Genomic DNA, 19,628 nt, shown 5'->3' with positions numbered 1-19,628 from the left:
GAGATCCTAACCGTCGCACGATCGATACAAACCAATTTCGTTTACTTACCGTTGATTCTTCGATTTTCGTTTGCGCGGGAACGGCAAAAGTCCAACAGCCTGGGATGGTTTTCGATCCTAGAGTCGGCCGAACGGCCGAAGAGCGTTCGTTGCGCGTGCAACGAGCCGCGATCGTATTAACCCGATCCTCCGCGCGTAATGGAGGCTCGATTAAAAGCGAACGGAATAGAAATTGGAGGCTGTCGGAGAGAGCTCGTGAGTCGCTTTCGGGTATCGAGGATCTCCTTTAATCCTGACCGAACGGCGACGCTTAGAATATGAGAAGCTTGACACGGACCACCCATGGCCGAGCGAGCTCGGTATCTCGCCACGATGATCGAGAGCTCGACGACACAAAACGAGATACAAAAGAACCAAGAACCGGACGGGAACCGGCAAAGGCCCGCGACCCTGGCTCCGTTTCATTCCGGTCTCCTCGACCCGGTTCGTCCTCTCTTCCGTTCCAACTTGACCTCGCAGCACTCGGCTCCGGCTTATCCGTGCGGCCCACCACCGCCGCCGCCACCACCACCACCACCACCACCACCGCCGCCGCTGTGCTCTCGGTCTCGCGTTTAATTGGACCCTGGAACGCTCGAACCTCCTCCATTTTCCACAAAGAGCACTCGCTTCGATCGATCGGTCGAGTTCAGTCGCGAACCGATTCGATCGAACGGAAAATGGATGGCCAAACGCGATCAGACTTCATACTTTCGGTTACGGGACATATCCTTTTCTTGGTTATCCTAGTACCGATGAGAAGATCTCGCGCGCCTCCTCTCTCCGATCCAATATGCCAATTATTTCTCCTTGAGCAAAGACGAGCATGCCTGGTTTGAAATTGCACCGTGGTAGGTGAGCCGCGAGGACCGGTTGAAATCGAAGCCGGTCGAACTGAATTACGAGCGAGCGAACGTGCACGATTTTTGTCTCGCTCGGTGCACGTGGTAGATCGGAGGATTCGCGGCGGGCGATTCGCTCGAAACCGAGCAAGAAATACCGACCTCGCGCCGCTGCAACGCTGCAACGCTGCAACGCTGCAACGCTGCAACGCTGCAACGCAATGGACGGACGGACGGACGATTACACCAGACCGACATTTTTCTGTTTCCTCTCGGTTCTACCACCGTCCAGTTTCGAGCAAGATTGGCTGCTTCCAAGGAGAAGAGTACATGGCGGAGGAATCGGCAGCGGTGCAGCGAGAGCGGGGCACCCTCGAAAAAGGGGCCGATTCGCCGAGGAGAGAGACCAAGGTATCATTAGTGTAATGACGGAGCTCGTGCAGACGCCGCAGATATTTATCTTTCTCTCTCTTCCAGAGTCAAACATTCCTCGGAATTCCTTATCCTCTCTCCCTCTCTCCCTTCTTCACTGGGTTTGCTTGGAGAGCTGGTTCGATGGAGAAACGGACGGACTGGCGAGCCTCGGTTGGACACTGCTTCGAGTTTGTCCCGCCGTTATTACGTCTACATATAATGCCCTGAGAGACTGCCGGCGCAAAAAGGCTAATCACTGGACCTGCGATCGCACTCGTCGACCCTGACGAACGCTCCTCTCCTCGCAGAGTTGGCCGTGTTCTTGGAACCGCGACTACCACGCACCGTCTGCCTGCCGATTTCGCCTCGAAATTACGGACAAATTTCGTCCTGATACGAATCGCGAGCACAGACGAGACCCAGGTATAGGAATAGACGTGGCGTGCGATGTTTTGTGGCGAGCATTTTTATCTTTTATCGGGTTGAAACGATGAATCCTGATTTTCCCTAGGAACGCAGCAACGCTGTATTCTCGATCGTCTCGGTAGCAACGCCAACACCGAAATGCACACTCTTGTTACAGTGTGCACGAGCTACGCGGTACCATTATCGTGGCTGCGGATGCGGTCACTAATTGGAGGACAGGTTTCCTCCAACGCAATCTCGAAATTTACCCGTGAGACACACCGTTGGACGTAAAAGCATTTGCATTCGCGGAAACCGCGGACAATGGGAGGAACACCTTTTCACTGGTCTGCCAACAATTATACAATACCCGTTCGTTCCTACCGTTCTCTGTACGAACCATACACTGGTTTTACCGGACGAATCGTGCCGTTTACGTATTTCTATCGTTATACGTTATTTCCGGGACACCACGACGACGGCAACGGCAACGCGTTTAGAAGGATCCCAAATATTTTTTCTACACTTGATAAGGGTCGCTGCTTTCGTCAGTCGCTCACGAGCAGGCTACCGCGAATCAGACCTATTATTGTCGCTCGCGAGTGCCAGTTCGATTTCAAACTAGTTATCGCGCAGTGTTATTGTAGTATTATTGTGTTGTATGGTGTGCGTGATGACACACCGCATCATTCTGCTTCGACAACAGAACGATGCATAGTGTGCGTGACACCGAGACGAGACCCACCGATCATAGAAACCCAACCACGGAATCAAACACAACACCGAGCAAAATCCTCAAACGTACACAGCCTAGAAAATCCTACGCGTCGGCTACAACTAGTAATCCATTCCCTGGTAAAGAACAGGCAATTATAATCCACGCTATAACACAGCCACAGTACCCCCCTCTGGGGATCGTACAAAACTGATAGATCATCATAGAGAAAATAATAAATTCAATCAATCTCGTATTATTAAATACAACCGCACCTACCTCGGCATTCCACCGATTCAGTGCGACGGATCCAACCCTCGGCAGTCCATCTATAACCCAAAACATCATATGGAGCACACAGCCGATGATTTATACGACAGCCACGCCACCACTTCCCAATAAAGGTAACAAACATACTATCTGAACCGAAGCCGCGAATCCTACAAACCACCAAAATGGAAACTTGAAGAAGCCAACTGGGAACTGTACCGTGAGTCGCTAACTACTAACTACATACAACAGGCTATGACTTACCCGAGTCGCTAATAACCCACAAAACGGTTGATACGACGCGTTAAATAACGAAAAAAAACAGAAATAAAAGTCGCTTTAAATAATCGCGGTTGCGATTAGCCAAGTATTTAAACGCCTGTTAGTCCGTAAAATGGTTAACGAATGAAGATTTAAAGACGACGCGTCGAGGATAACGGGGAACAAGAGGCTCCATTTCCTGTGATAATAACCGCCAAGATTTCAATAACCGATGAAATTTAACCCTCGTTAATAGGCCCCCGCCCTCCTATTAATCGATTCGAGAATACATATACGCATTCCGTGCGCCTTCCGTGGTTCCCGGAACCAGGATATGCCCCTTCTGGATCAAAGGTAAATTCCGATACTCCCCGGTGAGCGTGTCCCTTAATTAGCGGTTTGATCCCTATGCGCCTTGCCCTTTGCGAGTAACATTCTAGCTGCTGTTCTTTGGCCCGTTCATCGTCCAGCGAATCGCTGTCGAGCATTTCGAATCGATCGAGGAGCAACGCGTTTTTCGATGCCACCGTTCTCATACGTAAAAAAAAAAAGAAAAAAATTTATTCGAAATTCGTCGCAAACACGTTCCGAAAATAACAATGGATAAAATCTCACCTGGATACCCTGTGTTGAGCGATCCGTCCGTGATTCGGAAGCGTCACGTTGCTGTCGCTCTTGGACCAGGTCACCGAATTTTTCGCATCCGGAAGCTCGACTTTTCCCAGATAAGCTTCGCAAAACAATCTCGCCGCTCCTCCCAGAGGTACCAATTGCGAGGCTGGCCTGTACGTCGGTAGAGGCTTTCCCGTGTATCCGCCGGATTTCTCCCCTGAAAGAGCGATCGACTGTCTCGTTATAAACCATTTCGATCGAGAACCCAGCTATCGACTACGAGCACCACCAGTCATCTCGATATTAGCCGCGATTTCCCGCGAGTTTCGAGTACACGTCGAAATGAATTTTTTTTTTTTAAGGTACACGCGGTAACGCACCGAGCCGAATCAGTTTCTCTCGGTGTATTAGAAATAATCGTGGTGCGCAGCAAAAGTCTTGCTCCGTAAATAAATAGCGGTAGAAAGGATATACATACATATATGTACTCGCAAGACAAACATTACATATGTATGTATAATAGATTGTATACATTTAATCGCCGCGGACGAAACGAGAATTTTGTATGCTTCTCGACGCTGCTCGCAACTGATATTTGCACGAACCAACCAAGTTGCGAGCAAATCCGTTTACGTTCCATTAACCGGTTCCTGTTTCCCATCTGCGTTTCGTGGCACGGTGTCGAGTTCCACCTCCAAACAACGCAACCTTCGGGACGTTTGTCGTTTTTCGAGTTCGAGAAACAGGGCAGAGCTACCTACTTGAAAAACGAGCAAACGTTTCGGACATAGTTTGCAGTTTCAAAGGCCCGTTGTCACGAGCGTCCCTTTTATTTTATCTTTCGACAAAGCAGCAACGCGATTGTTTTATGAAATCGGAACAGGCACCGAGGGAACAACGCGAGGAAAAAGGAGGATTCGTTCGCAACGTTTGGTCCTTTTCCAACTGTTTATAGTTTATGCAGAATACTGGAATACGCCAAGATAAGAAGAAGAGGGGGGAAACAAGGTAGGTAAAAACAAAGAGTGAAGATATTGGTGCGAAAAGTGTGAGGCGCGATACCGTGTATGTACCTACTTACCACCTACGGACAATCGCTTTGAAATCTTTCAGGCGATGCATCGTTTCGCGACCTCTATCCATTCTAGCATCGAGGGGTTAATAAACCTTACGCTATAGCTTTGTTCCACGGCCTAAGCTCGAAACTCCGTAGGAATCCGTCTTCCAAGTTGAACAAACTTTCGTACGAGACATTTTGAGCTTAATAGAACCAGCGAAACTTTCGTTTTAACCGTTTCCCTTTATCTTCTCCGTAGTCTGTTTCGCGAGCAAAGTCTCTGATCGACGATGTTTCTCGTGTTTCTTCGTTTTGCTGGTTGCGCTGTGCACCAAACACGCTAGGGGAAACCTTCACGTAACGAACGAGTATAAAATATTTCACGGAAATGCCAACTATTCGTAACGCCTGTGAATTACAGTTGTTTGAAAGGGGTTTATTAAAGTGATTTTCATTTCTCGGCCGATTCGTTCTCTCTCGCTTCTCGGCTTCCGCACCGTGCATTCGCGAGAATACAATAATTACGAAATTTCATTTCCCTCGCGAAATCACGGAAATGAACCGCATACCGCGCCACGCCACGCGGCGTGGCGCGGCGTGGCGCGGCCGCTGGCCATTGGCAAACTGTTCGTTCCCTCGTGCGGGGACAAAGAACTCGTCGCGTCGCAACGTTTACAGAGTCGTTTGTTCGTCGGACCGGCAACCGAACTCTGAACAATTGCCCTAGTCTCGGGACGGCTGCAAACTGCACGATTTCCTTAGTCCGACAAATACGATCAACTTACAGATACGTACAGATACGTAGGCTGAAAAAGGATTAGGTTCTTAAACGACCTTGTTCGTTCAATCCCCGTCCTTCTTCGTTGCTTTCGCAAACGTAAAACGCAATAAAAACAATACACATTCTATAGCCTCGATGAAGATTTAATTACGAGAATATCGATTGGTAAGAGTCGGTGCAAAGTTTTTCGCCAACTAGAATGAAATTTTCAAAACGAAATGACTTACAATTCGAAGAGGCGCGTCGCGTCGCGTCGCGTCGCGTCGCGTCGCCGCCTATTAAATTTTATCAAAGCGTAGTTGCAGTCGGTGGTCGTCGCGTCGCGCTGCAACGTTTCTCTCCGAGCGGATCGCAATTTGCCTGGCGTTAATTTCTCCCGAAGCGCACTCGTTACGTTGAATCGTCTGTTGGATAATCAACGAAGCCCGATGCACCGCGTCAACGCGGTGATCGATCCATGGGATTAATTGGAGTGCCTGCAGCGAGAACCGGTCCGCTTTGTCTTTTTTTCCAGCAAGGAGTTCATTCTCTGTTCGAGGGAATTCGGGTAAACTCGAGCAAAACGGCAGAAATGCTCGTTCGTCGCCGTTCCGATCGATTAAAAAATCATTTCTACGGAATCTACTCTCCCGACCCGGAAACGAAACCGAACCACAGAAACCGGCCAAGAAATTACTTTACCCAACATCCTAAATGCACGAACTTTTGCTTCGGAAACTTAATATAAACTACTTGCCGCTCTACTACCTACCTTGCCGAAAACTTTACCCCTCCTTCAACTTTTATATTGAAAATACAAACTGCTCCACCATTTAACGTTGTTCCGATATTAACGCGTACAAAAGATCGTTTGTTTATTCACGACCGCAATATCCAGGATCTATAGATTGATGGGATTTGAAGGATCGCAGGTGTGCATAGAGTGGCGTACGTACGTGTGCAGGAACGCGTCACGTGTCGCGATGCATACACAACCCTTAGGTACGCGCGAGTTCCGCCGATCGAACCGCGTTGCGTCTGGCGCTCGCACACGTGTACGTAATTCGCAGATCCTGTACTATGTTCCTCTAACGCATCAAGGATATGGCTGCTTCGATCGACCGATCTCTTCGAACATGCTACCGCAACAGCCATTATGCAAACATTACCGTCGTCTCCGTACCGAGTCGTTGGACATCCTCGCGCATTCGCCAATTTCTAATGCCTAACAGCAGATATCTTTTTTCGAACGCTGATCGAGAATGAAATAAATACCCGGAAAACGCGGTCTTCCTACGACGCAACTTTACTTTCTACGACTCCGACGCTATTTATTCGAGCAAGGTGATGCTTTCGTTGTGATAAATCGAGTTTCTTGGTTCAGCGATCTCAGGTATAATCGATACGCGTGCGGTTCGCGTGTTGCGGCGCACGTGCACAGCGTGCACTTCGCGTCGAGCATACTTATTGAAATTTTACGGCTGGTTAGTATCCGAAAACGTTACAGGTGGAAAATTCAGCGAGAAGCAAACGAAAAGAAACGCCGGATCGACGAATGTTTCGGTGGTGGTGAAGCAGCAACTACTAGCCTGTCTCCGTAATGAAACGCGGTTACGATCGCAGAGGGTGGTTCGCAGCAGTTTTATCGGCAAGAGTTTCGGTTACTCGTTCTTTTGTTCGACAGTTTACGGTGCACGTTAGCCCAAAGTTCTTCACCGGAATCGGGGTCGCGAGACCATTAAACAGGAAATAGGAAGCTCGGCAAAAGTTGCAATTTTTCGATCAACCGTGCGGAGACTTTGTCGAAAAGTCTCGTCCCGTCCCGTCTTGCGTTCGTTGCTACCGATGGGATTTCGAACGCTTCGAAACGGTTCCAATTTCTAAAGGTTGTTCGGCCACTCTTGGGAAAAATTTTCATGAGAGATTTTACAAGCGAAAATAAATCGAAAATCAACAATACCAATTTGTTGATCGAGGCTTCGCTAAACAGTTATTAACAAAATTACTGTCAAAACATGTTAATAAAATTTGTCCATTTACACGAATTTTTTTCTCGATAGTGCGTAGGATTTCGGGGGTATGTCTGTTGACCAAAAATGATTGTAATTGACCCCTGCAAATAAAAATAATTTTTCTACAATGATTTGAAACATTAATAACTTGATTTTCGTCTTATTTTGCCCTCTAGAATGTCGCATAAAAATTTTTCCCAGAGCTGGCCGAACACCCTGTATACTATACTGCAAAAAATTTCCAAACCGTCAGTCACCGTACAATTCGACGATTATCGTTTCTCGATGGGACGTTATTACTTATATTTTATTATTGTTTCTCTTTGTCTTTCGCTTCCGACGTATATTCGCCGCGGAAAACTCGGATCACCGATCGAACGACACATTAAAAATCCAATATCGAAGGAAATAGTCGAGTAATAAATTAAGTTCCGAAAGCTGTACGGCGCGGCGTCGGCGTCGGCGTCGGCGTCGGCGTAGTTACGAGCGAAAGCTCCACTAACTCGCGATACCGAGGTCGGACAACGAGCATGAAGAGGTTCGAGAAAGACTTCCAGGAATTCCGGTTACCGCGGCGAAGAAAGGGCGCGCACCATTCCTTTCGCGGTTTTAAGAGGACTTCTCGGAAGCGCGCGTGGGCAGTTTTATTCAAATACCTGTACGCCTCTCGTTCGCGCTAACTCGACTCCGCCTCCGCCCCCGCCAACGCCCCCCCCCCTCCCCCCTCTCCTCCCTCTCACTGTTAGCGGCCCCCCCATCGTTCGAACCGGTAGCAGAGAGAAATCGACGGATACGCGTCTCGATATCTCGAGGCAACGTCGCGAGGCGCTGGTGGTCTCGGAAACTAATAACTCGAGAATCACGCTATATGTAATACTCTCTCCTTTCTTCGATGCGAAAGTCGACGGACGCGTCCGTTAGGTTCCCTCGGGATCTTCGGATTTCCATTAATCTCGAAGGAACTCGTTTCTTCCGGTTCCGAACGAATCCATCGGCTCGTTAATGGCACCGTTCTATCCTTACTTTTCGGGATTAACGAATTTCGATGAAACTTTACCTTCGACTCTTGACTCGACTGTCTCGCGCGCGGTGATATTCAAACAATCTACGTCAATATTTTCACTCCCGTCGATAAAGAGACTCGATTCGTTTCCAACTATTAATTTCGCGTTCCTTCCGACCACGCTCAACGTATGTACGTTTCTTCTTCTTCTTCTTCTTCTTCTTCCCCGTAGTTCGAGAAACGATTGTCCGTAAAAAAGCGTCGTCCTCGTGTAAAATAAATTATTGCTTCGGATTTTTCTTCTTAATCCGTAAACGGATACTCGAGATACGTGAACGTAGCTCGATCAAACTCATCGGAAAGGTGAAAAATGAAACAACTAGCAACAGAATATTGGAGAGAATCGCGGTCGAGGGTTATCGGACCACCGCACCCTGGAGAGGATTCTTCGGCAAACCTCTGACGGGCTTGTCCTGAACATACGATGCTTTGAGAGGAGCACACACGGCCGCACAACGACCAAAGACAGTTTGCTTTTCCTTGTTACACCGAGTCGCGACGCATCGTTCTGCTTTCCTCGATCGATCAACATCCTCGCGAGGCTATTGCCCCGTTAAATTCTGTTACCCTGACCGGGGAACAGCCGATCGAACGCTTCGATCGATACCTTCGACTCGATTTAAACGCTCTAAAACGAAATTAATTTTTTTTCGGACTTTCCAAAAGATAGCTTATTCTCCGTTATTTTTCAATTTGTTCGTGGATTATTTGCCTCTGGTTGTGCGAATCGACGTCAACCGCGGGAACTCTACGTATACCGGTACTATTTTCGCAACGAACGTTTCTCCGAATGATTTCAAATAATGAAAATAGAAATATGTATAGAGATTAAGCCGTTGTTCTGTTTTTGGCGGTGTACCTTGTACATTATTGGAAATAAACAGCTCATTTTGTTGGTCGTTTAAACCTCTCGTAAAACGCAAGACGACGTTAGAGAGAGAGAGAGAGAGAGAGAGAGAGAGAGAGAGAGAGAGAGAGAGATTCGAGGAGCAGAAATAGCCAGGAGAGATAGCAGCCAGCAGCGTACAGTACACCGGCTAATTGCATTACCGGGGCAGCATCATCGGTACAGCTTCCTCTCGCTGTGAGATCATACGCATTTAGTTAATGTATGTGGCGTAGAACCACTCCGTGCACTTAGCCCTGAGGTATTGGCTCATAATTCTCTCCTTCCGCATCCCCCGCCGCCGCTAAACGTGTATGCATATTTATACGGGCCGAGTTTCAAGGGGTTACTCGCTCGGAAATTAATTTCGTTTCGCCAGACTCGGCACACCTTTCTTCTTTCCTTGCCCTCGTTATTTTTTTTCTCTCCTAACCTTCTGCCTCCGTCCCCTCAACCCCCAACCCCCACCCCAACCCCAGCCCCAGCCCAGCCACGCCTTCGTTCTTACCATAGTTCGCGAAACGTAAATCGTAAAACGTAATCCAAAGACACGGATGGATAAAAATCTCCTTCTTACGGTACCAATATTTCTCAATGTTGCTCTTTCTGTCGTTGTTATCGTTACTGCGGTTTTACAAGTAAGTACCTACATACGACTCGAAAAACAATATCGAATATCGAACGGCCAAACGACAACGTGCCGACGAATGTAGTACTTTGGTCTTGTATTCGCGTGCTCTTCTTCTTGTCCGGTCGAAAAAGCCGAGAAAATCTATTAGGGCGACGCACTGTAAGTCCACTCGGTATTTTAGTCCGTTTATCGATCACGTTTATCATCGTTGGTTCTCCGGAAGCGAGGAACGCACGACTGTTTTCGCAGTGCCGAAAAAACTCATTTCGCTGGTAACGCTAGCAAGAATAATGCTCGTCCGGTGGATGAAGTCTGTCCCGGAAGCCGATGGAAATTGCGGGGAAACGAGGTTGTCGTTCTGTGACAGAGACAGATGCCTGTGGAACGAGAGGTGGAAAGACGAGGAGAGGAAAAATCTCGCGAATAGGTAGCCGCGACGAACGATTCTCCCGCGTAAATTAATAATCGTTTCCGAACCATGTATGCCACGGTTGGTCGTTCGAAATTCGAACCTTTTGGCTAAATGGCCTCGGTAATCGGTGGTGGTTGGAGCAAACAGACCGATCGAGGTTAATCGCGCTACGTTTCCGGTTACTCGATGAACCAACACCGTGATCCGTTTCTAATTATGTAAATATGCAACGTTCGCGCGAATCGATCAAATTAATCGATACATCGGATAACGGGAGATAAGCCTCTATCCGATTTAACTTATTTATCAACGCGTACACTTGCCGTCTTGTCGTTCTTGTTGGGGAGTCCATTTTGACGCGAGACTCGAAAGAAGCTGATTTAAATTTGTTCCTCGAGATACGAAACAGTGCAATTACGTTCATATTACTTTAGAAGAAGATACGTATTAAAGGTGCCGTGTATAGTTTCGAGTCGTAGTTTGATTCGTGCGAATCTCGGTGTGAAATTGTCGTCGTCGTCGTCGTCGTCGTCGTCGTCGGCGCTGTCGGCGCTGTCGGCGTGGCATAAACAGAAAGAAGTTAAATTCCAAAAGGAGCGGTAGTTGTAAACTGGGACGAGCGTAAGAGCGCAATTAGTCGTCGGTCGGAGAAACACGCGAGATACCGTGAAACGACAGAAATTCGTTCGAGGAAAAGGTCTAATCGGGATTCCGCGAAGCTAACGCATAGTCTTGCGTCGAGTTATCTCGGTGCGCGTTCCGCGCATCCGACCGATAACTATAATACGGCGCCTCCGCGACGCTCGTTCTCCTTCTCCGCGTCCTCGTGTTTCTCGGCCGGCCTCCTAGTGGCAACGGCTTGCTTAATTTCCAGGAAAAAGAATCGACCCGTGGCTCCGAGAACTTACCACCTACACGGAGAACGTGACTCATCGATCGACATAACGTTCCTAACCGATCGCTCTCTACTCTCTGCTCTGTTTCGTTCCGTGTAAATCATCCCCCTTGAACCGTCACGCCGTCCAACTACTCGCGAGACAGCAACGAAAACACGAACGTAAATAACCGAGAACGAAGTAAATTTTTGCAATATGTATCGATCGAGGGCTACACAACGGGGGGAGGAATGCCTTTGATAACACGAGCATCGTTGCCAAACATTTTCCCGCGTACCTGTTACGGCTGACTCTACTAGCTAATTTAACCAATTAACAACTCGAACGCGCGATTCGAACGACCATGTAACAAGATTATACATAGTCGCGGCGTGGCGTGGCGTGGCGCGGCGGGCGCTATAAATTTCCCAAAGTTTTGATCGGGGTATGTCTTTCTACGCGCGTCCAACGATCAGAACAATTCGGTACACGACCGATCAATTTCAACGCTTTACCCAACCGTGTTTGCAAAAGACTGATTTATTTCCCAAGCATTGTATTTTGACGAGTAACGAGAGCTTTTGCTTCTTCACCGTCTCTCGCATTGTCTTCCGTCCCAATATCAAATAATCGATACTCGTTTGCCGACGCTATAATTACCTACCTCCGAAACTACATATTTCTCGATCTTTCTTTTCCGTTTCGATCGCGTCGCGTCGCGTCGCGTCGCGTCGTTTCGACTCCAAGATCCAATCTCGCGACGAACTCGGGGAAAAGCAAACGATAACAGATTGCGGAAGCTGGAATAAATCGAGCCATCTTCTCCGTTCTCGACTATCGCGCGAACAAAACCCAAACGCGACGTTTCAAAATAACAATCGCGTTTCTTTTCGTTTAAAATCACCGCGGTGCGTCGATCGTGTTCGATTTAAATACCTGGAACGAATATTTTTATTTCTCGGCACATTTTACCCTGCACAAATTCAACCCCAAAACACACCGAATAACGTTTATCGATTACAAAATATTACGGAATATTCTTAAAAAGTAATTATCTAGTTTGGTCGATGTACGTATATCTCTTTTGTAAGCGAATATTGGTAAAAGTATCGGAAAGTAAAATATCCAAGGTTTAAAGGAACGTGGATAGTGGAAAAGGGAATGGAATAAACTCGACTGACTCACCGAATACGGCGAGCGTGATGTCTCCTTCCAGGATGGTCGTGTCGTTCCTGGCTCGACAGGAATATCGTCCCGCGTCCGAGGCTCGCACCTTTTGCGCGTATATCGTCTGGTTCGCGCTCTCTGGGTACAGAATGAAGTGGCTCTCGCCACCTGGCCAAGGATAAGCCCTGTTGTCCTTGTACCTGGAACAACCCAAGCAAACCAACCTCTTAACGACACCGACCGACGATTCCTTCGGTTCGTTCGATAAACAAATCTAGCTAGGCTAGCCAGCCGGTCGTGAATATTGCGCGTAACGATGGGATATCTACTCGAAGGGGCCGTCGCACCCGCCGCGTCGCGTCGATCAATTTTACCAACGTGAACGGCTCGTGCGATAAATATGTACCCTGAATATTTTAAAAACGATAGATGGCTCTTTTATTATTGCTTCGGTTTCGAGCAACGGGAATTTCAACGGGAATTACAACGATTTCGCGAGGTTCCCAGCTGCTGGATCGCAACTACCGGTAGTACTACTTGACGCACGGTGATCCAGAATTGCGAAAAATCAGGCATAAACGTTCGCGAGAAGAAAAGCCCTTTTCTTCTCGCGACACCTTTCTTTCTCTCGCAAAGGGTCCCCGGCCGCGTTGCCTTTTCTTTTCCTCGGGCCGCTCCCTGCTCGACACGTCCGTTTGCTTCTCGGCTCGTTCACCTGTCTTCCGAGAAACCTTTATTTGCGTTCAACAGCACCGCGAGCCGACGTGGATCTACGTACACGTATATTACGCGGAAGAGATTACGAGACGAACGGGTGGCATTGTCCTGAAATTCGCTTTTGTTCGCTGGCATCGGACGTCACGTTTCAAAACGACGCAATGATGCGAAGCCATTTCGATATCTGCCGTATGCTGACTGCGTCCGTGACGCTCCGAGCTTCTGGTCTCTCGTTCGAGGCGAGTCGTTACTCGACTACCTAAACGCGCTCGATAGCCAAACACGCTGAACGCGTGGTTCAACGCGTGCTCCAACGCGTGCTCCAACGCGTGCTCCAACGCGTGCTCCAACGCACTGGACTCGATCGGCTGAATATACATATGACGATTATTCGCTGGGAGCGTGTCCGAACATAATCAAAAACGCTCCCACCCACGATCCCTTCGAACGATTCTCAACGATGCTCGAGTCAAGATAGATCTATGTAGACGCATACTCATCTAATTAATTCTAATAAAATTATTTTTCATTATTTATTATTTATTATAAATGATAAATGAGCGATGTTTTTCAACCCACCTCCATCGCGTTGAGAGAAAACCGTTGACAGCGAGACGCGACCACCCCGAGACCAATGCCATTCATTCCTGCTATTTCTTACTTGCTTCTAAGGAAAAAAACACAGAGAACGTGACGTTAGTCCTTTTCTAAACTATCCCTGTACAAGTATCGTCAGTGGCAGGAGACGACTATAGAACGCTTAAAAAGAAATCTCAGTATCGAAAGTCGTGTATCTATGTATACACGGAGAACGACTACGTTCGATAACGTACTAGACGTTGCTCGAATACGTCGCAACGCGTTACTATTTAAGTTTATGTTGCGATAATCGAGCACGCGTGTAAAACGCGTCGTTGAACGATTCGAATGTTCGTGGAAGAAGCGCCGCGTCGCGACGCGTCGTGCAGGTCGGTCGACGGCCTTCCGGATGCCGATTTTTATCGATCCGCGATGATTTCGCAGTTTAATCGTGTTTGTTGAGAAATCAATCGTCGACAGAACAAACGTTTATCCTAATGTTTTTCTACAAAACAGAAAAGTCGAACGCGCGCGCGCGACTGTTGGCGATCGCCGTTTTTATTAGAATTTCTTGTCCCCACTGTGCCTTGGTCCTTGGTCCGCTCGATGCGACGAAAAACACTCGAGAAAATTCTTATTGTTTATGTATTTCCTTTCGAGTGTTTGGCCTCGCGAGGAGTTTTCTCATGGTCAACATATGTATACATATGTATATCTATAGGCGAGCTGGCATTTTGCGCGCGCGCCACGGAAAGAGGCTCGGCCGGGAAATTGTGGGGTGAGAAACGACGGACCAGCGGACAAGCGGACAGGCGGACAGGATACGCCGATTACGCAGAGACTCGGATCGATTTCGAGCCGAGTAATCTTCCACTTTTCTGTTCGTAGAAGCGATTAAAGGGGAAAAGCGAGTTGCCGCGCCGCGCCGATACGGTTCTATGGCCGCGTTCGACGTTTCCACGACACCGACTGCGCGTGTTCTTGTACGATTCGTGTTGCCTCGGCTCGGCTCGGCTCGGCTCGGCTCGGCTCGTTATTCTTTATCGCCGCGGACTATTGCAACGATCTTTACGCTTTGACTCTTTTTTCTAGATCGTCGATACTCTACCCTCCTCTCGATATTCTGCGCGTAATACTACAGGACCCAATGCAAACATCTTCCATCTCGAAGAAGAGGGGCACAGCAGCACAGACAGCAGCGAGCGAAACGTCGAGGACGCATCGAGGACAGTTTGGAAAGAAAACAGACGAATCGTCGATAGAGCAGCAAAGACGAAAGAAATCCAACGGATAGATGGATAGGAAATGCAGTTATCCAAGAATGCGTTTGGCTTCTTCGGCTTGACGATTCGATGCGATGCGATGCGATGCGATGCGATGCAATTTCAGGAGAGAGGCAACTTTGAAGGTTGGCTGCGCGTGTTGCAATTGCAATTGCAACTGCAACTGCAACTAGTGCCGCGGCCGCTTCTTGGAAAATGCACCGTCCTAGAAACCTTTCTCCCCCCTCTCCGGACGAGAGTCGATTTCGACGAGCCCGACAAGCCGACGAAAACATATTTCTCCTACGATACACGTCGATTCAAAGTCGAGCAAAATTTTTTCGCCGATATCGAATAAATATTTTCTCGATTCATCGATCCATTTCTACCTTAAAATTCCCTTTCGTACTCGTTGCATTTTATTTTTGACTCGTACATGCTGAGAAATAACGTTGTTATTCGTCGAATCGAGGATCCCGCGATCGTTGGTGGGAGTCTGGACAAAACGGCTGGCTCGAGAGATTTTCACGCGGTACGATCGCTTATCCGGCTTTAATTAACGTCAAGCAACTTGGTTGGGGTACGGCTTCTTGCTCGGGCAAATAAAAGTGCGCGCGATCGACGCCACGATCTTGGCAGCTTGCGAACATCGCTCTGACCTTTCATTACCTGTAATTAGTTACTTTTTTTCGCTCCGAGGGAACTCGTTGTTCTCGATGTTGTCGATAAATTCCGCGATCGCAAACGGTACGGTGGTCTCGGTTTTAAACAGTTTGATATTGGATGGCGCGGAAGAAACCAAGGTAAAACAGATAGGACGTAAGGCTAGTTTTCCACAGATTTATCAGGTTCGCGATCCTTTCGACTGCTAATCCAGAGTGAACGGTTGCGAAATCACGGATCAGGAGTGATTAGATTTGGACGTACAATGGAGAATTCGAATCGGTCGAAAAACGCAAACGACGCGAATAAAAAATCTGTGCGTTTGAAGCTCGTTGAACGTTCGGGGGTTTACTGGGAGCGTGTTTGTCGCAACGATCGTCCGTGGCGAACCGATCTAGAATTTGCGATCGTCGATTCGTCGGGGGTTGCTGCACGGGCCACGGACCACGAGTCACGAGTCACGAGTCACGACGAGCTACCAGCTACCAGTCAGAGACGAACATTTCCGGGGCCTGAATCTTCGCGACGATCATTCGCGTAATTTCTAGCTTGGTGAAATTCACATGGTTTAGCCGTGCAACTCTAGCGAGTTTGCGTCGGAAATCGATCCACGAGGACAATTGTTTTCCACGATTCGAAACACGCTGGAACACTAGCGATCGCGATGCGCACCGTTTTCAATTTGTACGCCCGTCGACTGTAATTTTCTGTAAAAAAGAATTTTGTTGAATCGGTTCGTCTGCTGATTCCGCAGCATCCAGGAACCGCTCGATGCTCGGTGGGATTTTAATAAATTCTGCTTCGAACCGAAGATTATTCAACGACACTCTGAAAATCCGTTTCCATGGAAAAGCAGAGGAGGCGCGACAGACAGAGTACACGTACCAATACGACCTATACGTATCATTATCTATTTTTCTATTCCATGACGTTTTATCGTTTCTTATACCAGCACGTAAAACTAAATTCCAGTGGTCTCGGTCGCGCGGTCGCGCGGTCGCGCAGCTTTCGCCCGCGAACGGTTACGTGCTTTGCTAGAATCTGTGAATGCGAAACTCGTGTACGTAGGTATCGGTGTGTACGCTACTTGGTTATTACCGCAGCACCGATCTCGCATCGCACCCGTCCTTTCTAACAGGCCTCGGCGGCAATGCCTTGGCTGGCGCAGAATCCGATAAATTTTTCTTGCCACGGCGAACAGAGTGCCCATGCCGAAATTCGAGTCAATTTACCTACAACAAATATCTTATCCTTCAACGTTATCGAATAAATGCAGCTGTGCTATTATACGTATAGCAAGCATTGGTTTCGATGTTTTTTCGACGCCGATCGACGCCGATCGACGCCACGGAAAACAAATTACTCGAGAACGTAATTGCGCTTGTAGGGGTACTTACGTATCTTGGCGTAAACGAAGCTCGTGGAAAGCTCGCGTTCGGAGGCCCGTTTGAGTAAACGTAGCGTCGTTAAATCTTTTGGTCGATTTCTCGAGCTTGCATGCGCCTGCGATATTACGGAGACGGAGGCTAGAATATCGAAAATTACACGGCACGGAGAACTACCCGTGGAAATATTTCTGACGGCTAGATCGGGCTCCGGTCCGCCATTACCGGCAGAATTTATGCTTCGATTACGCGCGATACTGTACCCGCATATCCTGGGAAACACCAGGACCCCGAACGTTTCAATTTCGATTCGTAATTTCGTTGCTTACCGCAACAACTTCGACTTGACGCGGATCACTTTGATGTCGCGAGTTCGCGGTTTTCCTTTCGCATCCAAGGGTTCTTCCTTTCGATGCGATGCGACGCGACGCGACGCGACGCGACGGTTAGCAAATACATATATTTGCTGTCGATTCTTCGTTATTCTTTACTATTAAAGCCCTGTAAATGTTGGTGTAGGCTTAGGACCGGCTTGGAACATTTATCGTATCAAGAATCTGTGTCGTGCGGTTTATTCCCGTCTTCGAAATTCTATATTCGTCTGGTCACACTTGCTATACATTCCGCGAAAATTCCTCTCGTCTGGGTCTATCGTGACGTTATACATACATAGATAGACGGTCTGTCTTGACGCTCTCCTCGTCTCTTTCACTCTCGTTTTACTTTACGCGTCTAACGTTCGACATTCTTGTCTCCGATTCGTGTATACGTAGTACAGTGATTGTAAATCTCTCCTTGTCTATCTCTGCTTTGAAAAGCATAATTGTCTCGAGACGCGGTGCAGAATCGAGTCGAACGGTTTCTCTATTTTCCAAAGAGAAAAACAGAGTGACGTAAGGTTGCGGTAGGAGGAGGTTGGGGAGGGCGGGGTCATTGTCGGAGAAGCGACCTTGAACGAGCAATACTTTATGAGAATAAAAGGCACACGCAGCATGCCGGGAGCGTGACCTGGTTGGTATCTTGCCGAGTTTGCGTTACGTTCGGTCTAGATAACCTCGTATAAATATAATAAGGCGTAGGCGGCAGGTGCGATCGATGGATTCGCTCCAACGCAACGGCTCGAAACGTTTCCCCGAACCGTAAACATTAGGCGGTATGTAGTTCGTGGAACATTATTTCCCGGTAAATGCGCGTCATGGGTAGCGAGAGTTGGTTACGCGGCGCGTCTGTCTAACGCGTTCGCTGCCAATTCGATTCTCGTCCTTTCGAACATTCCTCTCTCCTCTCCTTGGTGCGTTTCGTTTATCTCGGTGCGCGGTGGTGATCATCGTAGCTAGCCATCTTTCGTTTAACCGTTTTACCGCGTTACTTTTCCATCGTGTTTGCTTTTCCGATCGACGAACACGACCAACTTGATGATAGCTGTTTGCGAAATTCGGAAAATGCCTCCGACGACCATCGGTGTTTGTCCGTTCGGTCCCCCGATCGTTGAACGCCGGATTTACGGCCGTCGAGCAGGGTTACAATTATGCCCCGTGGGGAGGCTAAGCTCGAACCGGTGCTCGAAAACAGGAGCAATTAGAGAGGACTAAGCCGGCAATTATGCTCGACGAAAGTTGATCGGTCGTCATCGGTCGCCGATAGAATACAAATTCGCCAACAAGTAGATCGAGCACCGCGAACAGAGATGATAATTAATATGTACTAGGTAAATTTATGGACATTGGATGCAGAGATTTTTTATCGAAACCCTCGTCATCTTCGACCGCTAATTTTCTTTTAATTACACTAGAAACTTTTACTTGAATATCGAACAAATGATATCTAATAAGAATAAATAGGTTTCCGACCGAGAGAACGACATTGAAAAGGTCACCAATTTGGAATGACCGACGTGGTTCGAACATTACTCGACGGTGTATCCGTTTTCTCCAGCGTATACCTACGTTTAAACTATGTTCCGCGAAAGGAACCAACCGTAGGGTAAAGCTTGCATAATATCCCGTCTTTATTAAAAATTCTTATTCAAAGTCTGGTTGTGGCAAAGGCTCGTAAGGCCAGGAACCCTGTGTGCAGGACTTTAACAAAGGAATTTCTCGTAGAAAGGAAGCGATTGGGTTTTCCGCGAAGAAACCAGCACGACCGTCGACGCCCGAACGAAAAGTTGAATCGCGCCGCGCCGCGCCGCGCCGCGCCGCACCGCACCGCTACCTGCACCGAATCGAACATAACCGATCGTTTCCGCGTTAAACTCTACGATGCCGCTATATTCTCAAGAGAAACGGCCGATCTCTATGTACGGTTCACGCGCCAAATGAAATTTTTCTAAGCGAATCGGTTCATCGAAAGACTGTAATAACACGTTGGGCTGTAATACTTATTTGTTTAATTTGTCTCTGCTTACCGCGGGAGATTCTACTTTCGTCGAAATTTTTCCGTAATTTTTCACCGCATTTGCAAATTACGAGACCTCGTCTCTCATCTGTCATCCTACTATTTCATCTCCGTCTTATCCGATATACGTTCGTTAGAAACTCACACTCGTCTCTCTTTCAAACGGGCTCGTTGCTTTATTTATTTTGTATTTGCTTTTTTTTTTTT

General features: G+C 47.9%; 1 protein-coding gene across 3 annotated transcripts in view; it reads right to left on the bottom strand.

Annotated features, from left to right (window-relative positions):
- Positions 1–19,628, bottom strand: part of LOC122404709 — a 79,725-nt gene that overhangs the window by 16,321 nt on the left and 43,776 nt on the right. For 2 of the 3 annotated variants that reach the window (XM_043408911.1, XM_043408912.1), the window contains exons 2-3: positions 12,440–12,621; positions 3,562–3,775 (exon numbers count right to left, since the gene is read on the bottom strand). In XM_043408911.1, the coding sequence (XP_043264846.1) occupies positions 3,562–3,775; positions 12,440–12,621 (396 nt within the window). Of the gene's footprint in view, positions 1–3,561; positions 3,776–12,439; positions 12,622–13,717; positions 13,806–19,628 lie in introns of all 3 variants that reach the window. The other variant, XM_043408914.1, reaches the window with a different exon arrangement.

This window comes from Colletes gigas, unplaced genomic scaffold, assembly GCF_013123115.1.
Source record: "Colletes gigas isolate AHSC1104 unplaced genomic scaffold, ASM1312311v1 Colletes_gigas_Sc00003, whole genome shotgun sequence".
NCBI classification, from domain to species: Eukaryota; Metazoa; Arthropoda; class Insecta; order Hymenoptera; family Colletidae; genus Colletes; species Colletes gigas.
The sequence above is the reverse complement of the archived record's forward strand: the minus strand, read 5'-3'. Positions and strand labels throughout refer to the sequence as shown.